The sequence below is a fragment of the Cydia amplana genome, chromosome 19, assembly GCF_948474715.1.
Source record: "Cydia amplana chromosome 19, ilCydAmpl1.1, whole genome shotgun sequence".
NCBI classification, from domain to species: domain Eukaryota; kingdom Metazoa; phylum Arthropoda; class Insecta; order Lepidoptera; family Tortricidae; genus Cydia; species Cydia amplana.
The window spans coordinates 913,651-929,483 of record NC_086087.1 but is presented as its reverse complement, the minus strand read 5'-3'; the positions used below and the strand labels follow the sequence as shown (position 1 = coordinate 929,483).

The 15,833-nt window shown below is 35.4% G+C and overlaps 1 protein-coding gene across 1 annotated transcript in view; it reads left to right on the top strand.

Moving 5' to 3' along the window:
• Positions 1-3,294: 3,294 nt before the first annotated feature.
• The window catches only part of LOC134657232 (calcium/calmodulin-dependent protein kinase kinase 2), a 232,439-nt gene continuing 219,900 nt past the window's right edge, over positions 3,295-15,833 (top strand). Inside the window, exon 1 of the mRNA XM_063512801.1 lies at positions 3,295-3,413. Within this exon, the coding sequence (XP_063368871.1) occupies positions 3,384-3,413 (30 nt within the window). The 5' untranslated portion in view covers positions 3,295-3,383. The remainder of the gene's footprint in view (positions 3,414-15,833) is intronic.

Below are 15,833 nucleotides of genomic sequence, written 5' to 3'. Positions count from 1 at the left end.
AAAAAGTTACTTGTGTGTGATTATGAATAAAAGATAGAAACTTAAATATAACAAACCGAAAACACCCAATTCAGGAACAAATATTAAAGATAAACACACAAATAAATTCCGATACCAGAATCCGTACCCAAATGTATTTCATGTGTTTTTCTTCGACCGACTGATACAAAACAGTGATGTTGTAGCGGTAATAGCAACATATCCAAAAAAACAGGTTGCAGTTGCAGGCAAACGAACGTAGGACAGAGGAAGTATGACAATAGGGTTCCATTTGTCACCTTTTGCATGAGTAATACGGAACCCTAAAATACTGTTAATCCGGCGTGTAAAGCGTAATATTAAAGAAGTTTATTTTTGTAGACACCTCTTTTTCTTCCTAATAATATAAATGCGAAAGTAAATCTGTCTATCTGTCTGTTACTTTTAAACGCTTAAACCACTAAACCGATAGCTTATATCAATCATAATCATCATAATATACCATGCAGACGAACTTGTGAGCAAAAGCTAGTCGACAAACGCATGCCTAAACCGGAGAGTAAACTTTTTTAGGGTTCCGTATCCCAAAAGGAAAAAAACGGAGGCCTTATAGGATCACTTTGTTGTCCGTCCGTATGTCTGTCAAGACCCTTTATCTCGGGAACGCGTGGAGGTATCGAGTTGAAATTAAAACCATATAGAGACGTATGACCTAATGGGTGTTGAAGGTCTGAAACTTGAATTTAACAAGGCACTACTAAGTATTAACATATACTTAAAAAAAACACCCGACGACACAGAATAAATAATATGTAGTACAGAAGACAAACTCTCTAACAAAACGCGTCTATTACGATCAGCACAGATATGGCCGCTAGGTGGCGACAGCGCCACGCGCGGCTTATGACTTTCCTCAAAATTGGGGCCGGAGCAATTAAATTCGTAGTATTATTGTCATCAATTCGAAATATTGCTCGTGTAAAAGTTAAGGCGTTAAATTAAACCAGTTAATTTGCACTTTGTGAAAAAGAGATTGTCAATGATTATTATTTGCAAAGTGTATGCCGCCGGGACTAAAATCGAAGATAACAGATGGATAAGAAAATAATATATGGAGACTATTTGAGAGATTGAACTCTCTAATACCTAACTAGTATTTGTGTTCTATAACCGCCAGGCGGCGTACTTAGCTACAGTCACACATACACGGTGGCTAAAAATAACTGCATTCCCGTTGCCAAGGAGGTTTTGGGATTATACTGAGCAACTTCTACCTATGGGACCAACACCGAAATCGCGAAAAAAAATTTACCGCCACCGTAATGTAATACATAAACCGGTAGCACTTAAACAACGGACAAAGTGTCTATTCTCATTAAATTCTAAATCATATGATTCCATTAACAACATATCATATCTCCTGCTCAAATACATTTCTAATTTCGACTCTACGCATTGCTATTAGAGTTGTATTTAACAGCAGACACTCGTATTTGTGTCGCATGAATTCAAAAACCGGCCAAGTGCGAGTCGGACTCATCGAGACAATTCTAAAAACCCCTAACACTATTAGGTTGCGTTGTTTCATCACAGAGTTCCTATGGCCACCTCCTGTCTCCATCATCAGATCAGTTAGACAGTACCATATTATTGTATTGTCATCTGAACTACATACAGCTGCCAATTTTCATGACGCTACGATCCTTGGAAGATGGTTAAATTAGTTACCTTAGATTCCATTACATAGTTACTTAGTTACATACAGGTCGACCTAATAAAAGCTTGTTAAAAAGATTAAGTAATAACCTTAAAATTATTTTAACAACTAATTCAGGTATATGTTAGAGTAAGTAGGTACCTACAGTTTTAATATTTTAATATTCTTTTCCAATAAAGTTTTTTTAATTGTATCAAAAGTACATAAAATAGGGTTACATCATTATCATAGTCATAATGTAATACAACAAATGGTTCTGTGAGCTGTAGATCTCGAGATTTAAATAATATAATAATATTAAATACTTACCTGCGACGAGGGTTCACACTGCCTTCACCCGATGAGGGGTTCTTGTCCACCACAAATAATTAATACTTTGTATATTTATAATATGTGAAAATTGACTTAAAAATAACAATAAATAATTCTAATTGACATTATACCTAAAATACTTATAAATAAATGCTAACTTATATTGTTGTAATGTAATGAGTGTAACAAATTGGACTTGAAATAAAAGGCTTTTTTTTATTTTTTATTTTTACCTGCGACGAATTGAGTGATAAAGACTGAATTCGTCGCAAGTAAGTAGCGACGAAGGAACTCACAACGATCTTAGTGCCAAAAACCCTAAGAACTTAAGTCCTTTATGCATATGTACACCATTATGTAGGTACATGCATTTTCCTAAAAAATTAAGTATGTAGTTAAATTTTTAGGAAAATGCATGTACATAATGGTGTACATGCATAAAATGCATGCATGCGTAAAAAAATCAAAATACTGAACAAAAACACAAATTTTCACGAGAATCAGTTGAGTAAATGCGACCTGCAAAAAAGAACATCCGGACATACGAAAGCATTTTCCCCCAAGCTGAAATAGAGACTTTCGCTAATTCTCGGTTAATTAGGTGATCATGTTTATTTTGGTCCTCCATTCTGCATCCTTATCAAAAGATTGACATAATAAGCCTCTTCCACACTCGCGTTCGCGGCTTCGCGCTGCGATTCGTGCACATAGTCTGGAGGGGACTATAGAATGGAAAACGATAGCCGAACGAAAATATCAACATGCTCGCGAACGAATGAAAATGGACGGAAATAACTTTCTTTTCTTCGTTTAATGAAATTTTATAAGCGTCTACAAGATTTCAAAGGTATTTTCTAACTCATCAGCTACTTTTATGTTTGTTGCCTTATTTCTCGAAAACAGCAGGGCTAATTTGGGAAATTCTATTCAGTTTCAAAGGCAAACCTACTTCACAGTTGATCCTTTTGTTAGCACGACATTGGCGTCAAACTTCAAACGTATAACACCCATCTTTTTTGCATCAGGGGTTAAAAATGGCCCACACTCGTGTCCAATTTTCACCGATTGAACTCCCTTACCCTTCAATATCACTTACATAACTTAAACCGCAACTTTTTCAGTCTCGCTTATAGCCTGAAGCAAAAAAAAAACAAGGCCACGTTATTTAACACCGTACCGCGTTGCCATGGCAACGTACCGGCGCGCGCATCAGTCTATACCCAGCTTAAAGAGAGACCAGACGTCTCGCGTTCCAAATATAAACAAAACGACGATTTTAACGACATTTTTCGAATTTCAAATGTGATTGGGTTTGACAAGAACGTGTGTGGTATGGACGCGAGTTTGTTAGTGTGTGACGTGTAATGTGTGACGGATGGCAGAGGATGTCAACGGTGGTGGTTCGGTATGTATTTAAGTAGATGGAGCTTTTTATATGTAACTTTGCATGGAAATGAAACTTTACAATGAGAGAATTCAACTAAACTAGACCATTTTAATTTTAGAAAATCAGTATCGGTATAAGTACCTAAGTAGGGAAAATAGGAAATAACAACGCGCCAATATTATCTACCACACTCTGTCTAATAAATTCGTACTGTTCGGATTCAGATTACACCACCTGCTGCAATTTGCGTTTACTGCGTTTCCTGCAGTTATGCAGTCGACAGAATTACTGCAGAAGTATTGCAGCGCATCATTACTACGACTGCATTGATGCCGCAATTTTACAGTACATATATTACTTATGCAATTACACACAAATTACCTACATAAATTACAATACATTACAATACAAATACTCTTTATTGCACACCTCATTGCAGAAAACAACACAAAGAATACAGAAAATAACAGGTTGAGCATTTATTGTGTAATTTTACAGTAAATAGTGTTTAGTTTTTAAGTGTATAAAATTATATTACGTTAGTTTATAAGGTAGGTATATGTAATACGGGCCTTGTTGCCCGAATTAAATTTTAAAATAAATAAATATGGCGCTAATTTACCACCCTAGTGAGCTAGCACTATATGTGCGTATGTCGAAACTTTAAAAAAGGGCCATATGTACTGTAAAACGTTGTACAATACACGCGCGGAAAGGTAATTCACAACTCTTGTCGATTTAAAACACTCTTCGGTGGTGTTTCAATTTATCGCCACTATTTGCGAATTTCCTACTTTTCGTACTTGTTTCGTAATGTACTAATTACCTACATTAACCATTATAACCAAACATTATTATGACTTACAATTTTTATAATATAAACATAATATACTGCTTAATATACGCAAACAAACACGTGTGCCCAAAGGTTGTTTGGATAAGATCGCTCTATTAAGGATAAGGCCCGTCATTTGGGTATTATTTAAAGTGCCTGTCTCGGATTTCTGTTTTTATTGACATGTGTCATTATATATTGTCATTTAAAGCATTATATACATTCTTTTGTTTCTAAATAATTAATAGTATTTTATGCAACCGTTGTTTAAGAGAGGTCAAAAAAGGAGAGTGGCGTGAATAACAATTTGAGGCGCAGCCGAAAATTGTTAATAAAGACGCTACGAGTATTATTTGACTCAGTTAAACAACATTGCATACAATACTTTTTCTACGACCAAGCACTTACTTTGAAATAAAATTGTAAATTTAACAAATATTTTTAATCCAAGAAGTAGCCTAAATGGAGGGTACGGGCGGGAAAATAATTAATGAATGAATGAAATAAAATAAAAAAAAGCGGCCAAGTGCGAGTCGGACTCGCCCATGAAGGGTTCCGTATTTAGGCGATTTATGACGTATAAAAAAAAACTACTTACTAGATCTCGTTCAAACCAATTTTCGGTGGAAGTTTACATGGTAATGTACATCATATATTTTTTTTAGTTTTATCATTCTCTTATTTTAGAAGTTACAGGGGGGGGGACACACATTTTACCACTTTGGAAGTGTCTCTCGCGCAAACTATTCAGTTTAGAAAAAAATGATATTAGAAACCTCAATATCATTTTTGAAGACCTATCCATAGATACTCCACACGTATGGGTTTGATGAAAAAAAATTTTTTGAGTTTCAGTTCGAAGTATGGGGAACCCCAAAAATTTATTGTTTATTTCTATTTTTGTGTGAAAATCTTAATGCGGTTCACAGAATACATCTACTTACCAAGTTTCAACAGTATAGTTCTTATAGTTTCGGAGAAAAGTGGCTGTGACATACGGACGGACAGACAGACGGACAGACGGACAGACGGACAGACAGACATGACGAATCTATAAGGGTTCCGTTTTTTGCCATTTGGCTACGGAACCCTAAAAACATATCTATGGTTCACTTATTTTTCAGAGATGACATTTAAAATAAGGTTGGCAACACTGTATTTCATTCAATATTTTTTAAGTGGTCATTACATGAAGTATCGTAAAATCGCTAAAAAAATACTGCGTGTATGCACAAATTCTTTTTTAGGGAATAGACTAAAGACTTGTCTTGACAACTATAAGGTAGGGTTTTAAAGGTGTGTGCACGACCTTTTAAATGACAAATAAAAGTACGGGAGTAGAAAAAACTTTTTACGTCACCCTAGGCCCGTAAGTGGGAGGGAGAAAATCTCGCTTCCTGGCCAAGGAAAGACGTAAAACTTTAGACAAACCACGGGCGGTAATTCGTAAAGCCCCAGATCGCATATTTATGGCCCTCACCTTCGGTTCGGGCCACAAACACCTGCGATCTGGAGCATTCACGAATTCATTTCCCTAGGTATGTAATGTACTATTACAGAACATATGGTGCTACTTTACCGCCCTAGAGCGGGATTAAGGGCGATTAAGGGCCTATGACAAAAATTTAAATGGCCATATGTACATACTGTAAAACGTTGTACAATACACGTGCGAAAAGGTAATTCGCACTTGTATCGTAATATTGTTATGTATTCCTGCTGCTCCCTGATAAGAACTTTTGTGTGTGAATTTGTTTTCCTTTGTAGTTCAGTCAATTATACCTATTTTACTTATTCTTTTATTTACTTTGGCTCCAAATAGCTCGTATTTTCGGCGCTCTATACTTCTTGACATGTTTACTCACGTACTAACAAACACATTCATTTATTATTCTATTCCACCTATTCATATGCTTAATATGTATTACTCATTATGTACTATGATATGTATGTATTCTCTTATAAGAGATACCTAACAAGAGTTTAGAAACGATGAGGGCGTATTCGATTCTAATCTAAATGTAATATTCGTGTTTATGTATTAATTAATTTAATCAATGTGATCTTTGTATCAGTTTGATTACTTTTACCTATTGACGCTTCCATACAGTTTTGTATGAGAGTGCGATCTCTTTGTAGGTATACCTAAATATATTTGCACAAAGGCTATTAATATGAAATTCGCTTCTGAAAATATGTAGTCAATGTTATTTTTGATCGAACTCGAATACTTTTTGAGGAAGTATTTCCTCAGAGAAAAGCTATCAAGGTTCCGTTCTTGTATAAAAGAAAAAGAAAATTCCTGAAAAGTTATTGTTCCCTAAAGGTTATTTTACTTTTTTGGCGTTTATGTTTGCGTAAGCAATGCAAATTACATTTTATAAAACCAACAAAAATTAACTTCATTTTAAAAACAACCTAATCGAAATTCCATTATCAAGATATTTTTAAGTATACAAAGGTAAGTGAAAATATAAAGTAGGTCACCGATTTCAAAACTTTTAGCGCTACGAAATTTTCAATTTCCTTTATAAATTAAATATAAACAAGAAAACTTATCCCCGAAGCTTTAATGAAATTACTGAATTAAGTACCTATTATATTACTCAGGAAAATTAATTAATTAAATTAAAAAAATTGGGTGATTTAAAGCAGTCCGCTAAAAAAGTCGATTCCCACGTGGATTATTTTATACAGGCTTAGATATTTTTTTATGTCTGGCTATACTCTGAGGGATGAAGGTGTAGGTATTTTAATTACTATTATGAAGCCAACCCTGAAGTCGCGAAAACAAATCTGCTCTTTAAACAACATTGACATATGATCCGCCGAAATGTATGAGACAGCAGTTTCTTTTTGCGCTTTCAGGGTTGACTCTATAGTAAAAGTTGTTCAGTATGTCTTACATATTCAGCCCTCAGAGTATTGTCTGACATGAGGCAATATCTCTATATATTTAGATGATGTATATTAAGTTCTGTGAGGCGATGGATAAGCGTGAGTGAATCTTCTGTCTTTTTTTCGTTTTTCTTTCTCACATTTGTTCTGTTTCCTTTCTAGACTGTATTATGTACCTTGTTTGTATAAATACTGTCTATTATAAATTTCACAGCGTATTAGTCCGCTGTAATGCTGTGTAAATTTTAAGAATCAATAAAAAAATGTATATAGGTAAGTACCTACATTTTGCGTTGCACCTCTTGGGTTGTAAGCGTTCATATGCTATATCGAACGCTTACCATAAGAGCTTTAAGCTTGTTTGTAACAACAGTTGCCGTCCTGTCACCATGGCTGTCACGTTCTAACAAATATGTAAGTTGTGCGAAAGTGACGCATAGCATAACAGGTGATGAAAATGCGACCATGATAGCTGGTCTGTGCGGGTTTAGTGTTTTATTTAGTACTTTATTTTAGTGCTACGATCATTATAGTTATTAGATAATAGGTGTTTTGTACATACGTATGTACAAAACAAAGTTTTTCGTCTGTAGTGTCATAGGTTACAAACATTTGAACAAATTTTTTTACTACAAACCTAAGTACTTGTTTACAGTGTAGGTATGTTATGTGGAGTCGGTACCATATAAAATCTTCACCTCTTCTCATGTCCCGTATAAAATGTATGAAGTCATAAAATACGAAGTATTATCATATATACTCCATAACCTTTGTCTGGGGTATTTCGGCATCAAGGTTTGTATTTATTATATGCCTGTCTTTGCCTTGTATTATGTACACAATAGTGAATAATTTCGTGTAGTACTCGTATCAGTAAAACTAGGCGTAATTTTATGGTATTATTATGTCTGTAGGTAAGAATTTATTTTTCACCTCAGCAGCTCGAACAAGGGTACTTTGCTACTTAAAAACAGTGAGCAAAATGCGATTTTTAATTGTTGGTATATCTTAAGAAAACATGAGTAAATAGAGGTAAGTGATGAAGAAGGAATACATTTTTCACCTCAGTAGCTCGAACAAGGGTACTTTGCTACTTAAAAACAGTGAGCAAAATCGCATTTTGCTCACTGAGTGAGACAAAATGAGCAAAATTCGATTTTGCTCACTCAGTGAGCAAAATGCGATTTTGCTCACTGTTTCTAAGTAGCAAAGTACCCTTGTTCGAGCTGCTGAGGTGATAATTTAATTGTTGGTATATCTTAAGAAAACATGAGTGAATAGAGGTAAGTGATGAAGAAGGAATACATTTTTCGGGTTCTCTAATATGTTCTCACTGCTGAGGTGAAAAATGTTGTGTACTACACGAGATCAAAGTTATTTACATCTCGTGCGCTTTTGAGTCCCTTACTACGCTCAAGATTCTAAATTAGATTCACTCGCTACGCTCGTGAATCTATTATAGGATCTTTCGCTTGCACGGGACTCAAAATAAGCACTCGAAGAAATATCAAACTTTGATCACTTGTTGTACAAATAACTATTTCGGGTTCTCTAATATGTTCTCACTGCTGAGGTGAAAAGTTTTGTGAACTACACGAGATCAAAGTTATTTACATCTCGTGCGCTTTTGAGTCCCTTACTACGCTCAAGATTCTAAATTAGTATTTTGTATTTTCGTAAAATTTCGCTTGCACGGGACTCAAAATAAGCACTCGAAGAAATATCAAACTTTGATCTGTTGTTGTACCTACAAATAACTATATTTTTGATATTTATAAAAGTTCTTTCCCCATCGCTCTACACGGGTGAAAACATCTCCATCTTCATGGGATGGTTCTTCATCTCCATCTTCATCTTCATCTTCATCTTCATCTTCATCTCCATCTCCATCTCCATCTGGATGGTTGGCAGTCCCTGTGCGTTTCTCTAGAAACTTTCTGCCTCACACAGCTATCATGGAATGAACTGTCTGCGGTGTTTCCGGACCGATACGACCTTCAGTCCTTCAAGAAAAAAGCGTACTCCCATCTTAAAGGCCGGCAACATACTTGCAACCCCTCTGGTGCTGCAACGGTCCGATCCGTCTGCTCGTTTACCACTTTATCAGAAACTAGCGACCGGCCCCGGCTTCGCACGGGTTAAAAAAATATACATAATGGCTCCTCTACACGATGGGCCAGCGCCGGCCACTCTAAGGGACGCATTTATGCGTTAGAGGGAGCAAGGACAGACAGATAGCGGGAAGCGACTTTGTTTTATACTACGTAGTCATAGTGAAGTGAAAACATAAGGACATAACATAAATGCTTTTATATTAACTCCCAGAACAGAACCAGATAGTATTTGCAACAGAACACTATATCTACTGACCTTAATTTTCAGCTCACCCATTTTTGTTTTTCAGTGCATCGGATAGGTTTAGATTAAATCTAGCCGCCGGCTGCAATCGGTGGCATAAACCAGTTAGCAAACGTACGACTATAGTGAAACGGAATCAGTCAGATAAAAACTAGGTTAGTATAACTGCAGCCCAGGGAAAAAGTATGGAAACGACGTTGTATTGTTTAATATCTCATGTTTCTAACTTTCTATCTATATAGGTAGGTAGGTATTTGTTTTTAATGTAGGTAAGTTTTTTTACAATATGGACATGTAAGCAAAACAAAAACACATACAAACACACTAAAAAGTATTATATAAACACATTATAAAAAGCCTAACCTAGGGTACCGCCATCAGCTGGGCGGGGCCCAAGCTGCCGGTGGTCAGGGCCGCAGAGAGAAGAACCGCCGGACTATCCGCGCCGTGTCCAAGACATTTTATATTATTATTATTTTATATTGCCAACCAAAAGAGATTAAGAATAGTCACATAAGTAAAAAAAACAACGGGTTGCACTCCGGGAGTGCCGATGGAAGTGAAAACTCACCTCACTATGTTACCGACGCCCGGTAACACGATACCTACATACGTTTAGCGGAGGTATTCTATTTATTTATTATATATTATTATCATTCTCACATAAGATCACACTTTTTCATTGACATGTTTATTTACATACTGACATGACAACGTCAAATTATTTGAACATAGGTAAAGAGTGTGTAAAAACGTAAGTATAGGTTTTGAAAAGGAGTCCGCAACATAAATGTCAATAACATTGAGTTTTACTTTATTGATTTAAATGCCATCTAAATTATGAGTGGTCACCTTACGGGGCTTACGGTCACGTGATCGCCTTATGCTGTCTCGAGTTTATAATTTTTTCCCCTTTTTTTCACTACAGTTTTCACTTCAAAAAGTTACAAATCGCCCTATCCTAATCTCTATCAGTCAACCTTCAGGCTAAGCAGAGAGATTGTGTGCGGTCTATCTTTGTCTTACACTAGTACTAGCACCCAAAAGAATAGGATGAGTATAGTTTTCTTTTTTCCTATTTACTGACAAATTGGTTTGACCAACTATATATCTTATTTCTGCTGATATACAGAAAATATACTGCGACTAATAATCACGAACTTCCCGATATTCGCCTGTTGACAAATGGCTTGTTTTCAACCCAGAGCTCAATAAATGATTTATTCTTCATCAAACTTATTTCAAATACCACGGCGACTTCCTCACTGAGAAAAACAAACAAATAAACAGTATTTTTTATCGCTTTTTCTGTATCTTTTTGTGGAATATAATGTCGATATTTTATCGAGAGACGTGTTGTGTCTAGACAATCTAAACTATTCGTTTTCTTTGTGGCGTCGGAGCAACAAAAGTGAAGATTAAAGTCTTCACTCTTAAGAGCTATGTAAGTAATGCTACTTCCCGGGACTAAAACTTTAAGCATATGTATATGTATAGGTAATGTAACTGTTAAGAGTGAATGAATGAATATTAGAAAGGTAGGGATACACGAATTGCTCGTTTAAAGGTATTAGATAACATAAATAGAACTAGCAAGCTCTCTTTTTACGTGTAATGTGTGTGATATCACCGATAACGGCAATTTGAATGCTGTGTCATGCAATACGAAGGTCGCTGATATAGTCTTATCTATACGCTGGTTTAAACTTTCACAAAGGGGCGATACACCCGGCTATCACTTAAGGGGCCCACTGATTACCAGTCCGCCGGACGATATCGGCCTGTCAGTTGTTCGGAACTGTCAACTTTTTGTTCTAACTGACAGGCCGATATCATCCGGCGGACTGGTAATCAGTGGGCCCCTTAAGTGATAGCCGGCTGACGTTGATCAGTCTGTCAAGTGCGGATGGTGCAACTGGCCCTAACTGACGCAGACGCGTGGTTTTAAGCGTCTGCGACGTCTGAGGTTAATAATTCTTTAAGTTTAGGTTCTAAGTCAAGTTTAGTATCATTTTTCAACTAAATCAAAGATTTAGACATAGATTTCATCCAAATAGAAAGATAATATACGTTCTGCCTAGAGCGCGCCCTAGTTCTACTCGCACAATACTCATAACACCGAGTGCAAACATCCAACCGCAACTTTATTACTAAAGTAATTGAGTTTTATTTCCTTTGAAATCGTGCACATTTCACTGCCCGAAGCGTTTCGAATTTCCTAAAGGCAAACGGACTCTAGAGAATGAGTAAAACAAAGGATGCCGGAATTAGGGCTCATTTAGATGGCGCGCGAACTCGTATACGGTTTTAGTTACATTGCGGACCATTGAGGTTACAACAATTCACCCGACCGATCAAATGACGCAATGTAATGAAACTCGCATGCGAGTTCTCGCACCGTCTAAGTGGGCCCTTAGATCTGCTGATACTCATAGTACAGAAAAGGCTCAAAGTAAACTAATAATAAAGTTGAGATATTTTGAGCAGCTAGCAGCCATATTGAACTTTAAGGTAAGTACGTCTAATATAAGATATTGAAACGATTTCGAATCGAAGTCGAATTTCAGTGACGTACTTCTTTGAAGAAACGTCACTTTTGACACTTGTTTAACACTGACATATCTGATCCATATTGTCGTTTCAATATCTTATATTTGATCTTAAAGTTCGAATATGGCTGTTTAATCTATTCGCAGTTTTTTGATGCCTTGATGATTGGAACTCGACTAGGTATAATAAAATATATAATGTATGTGAAACTCTCTTGTTACATAAGATAGATTACCTACTTATATTACTATTATTATACAATGTACAAAGGCGAACTTATCCCAATCTATATATATAAATGCAAGTGTCCTGACTGACTGACTGACTGACTGACTGATTCATCAACGCAGAGCCGAAACTACAAAAGCTAGAAAGTTGAAATTTGCACCCTAGGTTGCATTTATAAAGTGTACAAGAGATAAGAAGCGATTTTGAGAAATTCAACCCCTAAGGGGGTTAAAAGGGGGATGAAATGTTGTATGGGGTACAAGTTTTATTTTAAGCTGGGAATTTGAAACTTTGTAAAAATGTATTATATTAAAAAACAAGAAAACTAATTTCAGCGTTTTCGAAGATTCATCCCCCAAGGTGGTGAAAAAGGGGTTGAAAGTTTGTATGGAGATCAAATATTTTTGTGAGTGTGGGACTTGAAACTTTGTATATAGGGAAATTATTATAAGACAGGAAAAGATATTTCTGCGTTTTCAAAAATTCATCCCCTAAAAGGGATAAAAAGGGGTTGAAAGTTTGAATCCATTACAAATGCTTTGAAACTCCTTAGAAAGGCATAATAGCCGATTACAAAAAAAGTAATTGAGACGTTTTTGGAAAATCAACCCCTAAGGGGGTTAAAAAGGGGATGAAAGTTTGTCTTAGGGGTTCAAATTTTATTTTAAGCTATGAACTTGATACGTTGTAAAAAGGTATTATATTAAAAGAGAAGAAAACTAATTTCAGCGTTTTTGAAAATTCATCCCTCAAGGTAGTGAAAAAGGGGTTGAAAGTTTGAATGTACATCGAATATTTTTTTGAGTGCGGGACTTGAATCTTTGTACAAGGGCATATTATAAGAAGACAAGAAAACGAATTTCAGCGTTTTTAAAAATTCATCCCTTAAAAGGGTTAAAAAGGGGTTGAAAGTTTGTATGGAGATCAAAAATTTTTTTGAGTGCGGGATTTGAATCTTTGTATAAAGGCATATTATTAGAATACAAGAAAAGTAATTTCAGCGTTTTTGAAAATTCATCTCTCAAGGTGGTGAAAAAGAGGTTGAAACTTTGTATGGAGAACAAACATTTTTGTGAGTGCGGGGCTTGAATCTTTGTACAAAAGCATATTATTAGAATACAAGAAAAGTAATTTCAGCGTTTTATAAAAATAATCCTATAAAAGGGTTAAAAAGGGGTTGAAAGTTTGTATGGGGTTCAAATTTTATTTTAAGCTAGGAACTTGAAACTTCGTATAAAGGTATTTAATTAAAAGAGAAGAAAACTAATTTCAGCGTTTTTGAAAATTCATCTCTCAAGGTGGTGAAAAAGGGGTTGAAAGTTTGTATGGAGATCAAACATTTTTGTGAGTGCGGGTCATGAGTCTTTGTACGAAAGCATATTATTAGAATACAAGTAAAGTAATTCCAGCGTTAAAAGGGTTAAAAAGGGGTTGAAAGTTTGTATGGGGTTCAAATTTAGCCAGGAACTTGAAACTTCGTAAAAATGTAAGTATTTTATTAAAAGAGAAGAAAACTAATTTCAGCGTTTTTGAAAATTCATCCCTCAAGGTGGTGAAAAAGGGTTGAAAGTATGCATCGGGCGCGATTTTTTTTAAATAGTGGACTTGAAAATCTTCTAAGGGCCACGCAAGAGGGATTCTAGCGAGAAATTTTGTTTTCAGTTAGGGGCTTGAAACTCCATGAGTAGTTTGTGACAGACAAATCTCATGCTTTGTATAATTATTAACAAATTATTAACAGTCCCTACTGCTATCTTCTTTAGGTGGTCGCCGACATCCGTTAGGGCATGGCAATTAAAGAAGAAGAAGAAGACTACTATATATTAGAACAAATTAAATTATTTTCAGAAAATATTTATTTATTTTTTATTTAAAGTTTAAGACTACTATATTTTGCCGCATTAATGCTCTATACTCATGTAGAATATATTACCACCAACATACAAATCCACGCGGACGAAGTCGCTGGCAACAGCTAGTCTATCTATATATATAAATGCACGTGTCCTGACTGATTGACTGACTGACTGACTGACTGACTGACTCATCAACGCAGAGCCGAAACTACAAACGCTAGAAAGTTGAAATTTGGACACTAGGTTGCATTTATAAAATGTATAAGAGCTAAGAAGCGATTTTGAGAAATTCAACCCCTAAGGGGGTTAAAAAGGGGATGAAAGGTTGTATGGGGTGCAAGTTTTATTTTAAGCTAGGAATTTGAAACTTTGTAAAAATGTACTATATTAAAAAACAAGAAAACTAATTTCTGCGTTTTCGAAAATTCATCCCCCAAGGTGGTGAAAAAGGGGTTGAAAGTTTGTATGGAGATCAAATATTTTTGTGAGTGTTGGACTTGAAACTTTGTATATGGGGATATTATTATAAGACGGGAAAAGTAATTTCAGCGTTTTTGAAAATTCATCCCCTAACAGGGTTAAAAAGGGGTTGAAAGTTTGAACCCATTACAAATGCTTTGAAACTTCTTAGAAAGACTTAATAGCCGATGACAAAAAAAAGGAATTGCGACGTTTTAGGTAATACAACCCCTAAGGGGGTAAAAAAGGGGATGAAACTTTGTCCTCGGGTGCAAATTTTATTTTAAGCTAGGACCTTGAAACTTCGTAAAAAGGTATTAAATTAAAAAACAAGAAAACTAATTTCTGCGTTTTCGAAAATTCATCCCCCAAGGTGGTGAAAAAGGGGTTGAAAATTTGTATGGATATCAAACATTTTTTCGAACGCGGGACTTGAATCTTTGTATTTCGGGATATTATTAAAATACAGGAAAAATAATTTCAGCGTTTTGTAAAATTCATCCCCCAACAGGATTAAAAAGGGGTTGAAAGTTTTAATCCATTACAAATGCTTTGAAACTTCTTAGAAAGGCATAATAGCCGATTACAAGAAAGTAATTGCTATTTTTTGGAAATTCAACCCCTAAGGGGGATAAAAAGAGGATGAAAGTTCGTCTTAGGGTGCAAATTTTATTTTAAGCTAGGAACTTGAAACTTTGCAAAAAGGTATTAAATTAAGATATAAGAAAACTAATTTCAGCGTTTTCGAAAATTCATCCCCTAAGGTGGTGAAAAAGGGGTTGGAAGTTTGTATGGATATCAAACATTTTTTCGAACGCTCGACTTGAATCTTTCTATTTGGGGATATTATTAGAAGACAGGAAAAGTTATTTTAGCGTTTTGTAAAATTAATCCCCTAACAGGGTTAAAACAGGGGGTTGAAAGTTTGTATAGGGTTCAAATTTTATTTAAAGCTACAAACTTGAAACTTTGTAAAAATGTATTTTATCAAAAGAGAAGAAAACTAATTTCAGAGATTTTGATAATTCATCCGCCGAGGTGGTGAAAAAGGGGTTGAAAATTTGTTTGGAGGCCAAACATTTTTTTGAGTGCGGGACTTGAATCGTTGTATAAAGGCATATTATTAGAATACAAGAAAAATAATTTCAGCTTTTAAAAAATCATCCCCTAAAATGATTAAAAAGGGGTTGAAAGTTTGTATAGGGTTCAAATTTTATTTAAAGCTAGGAACTTCAAACTTCGTAAATAGGTAGT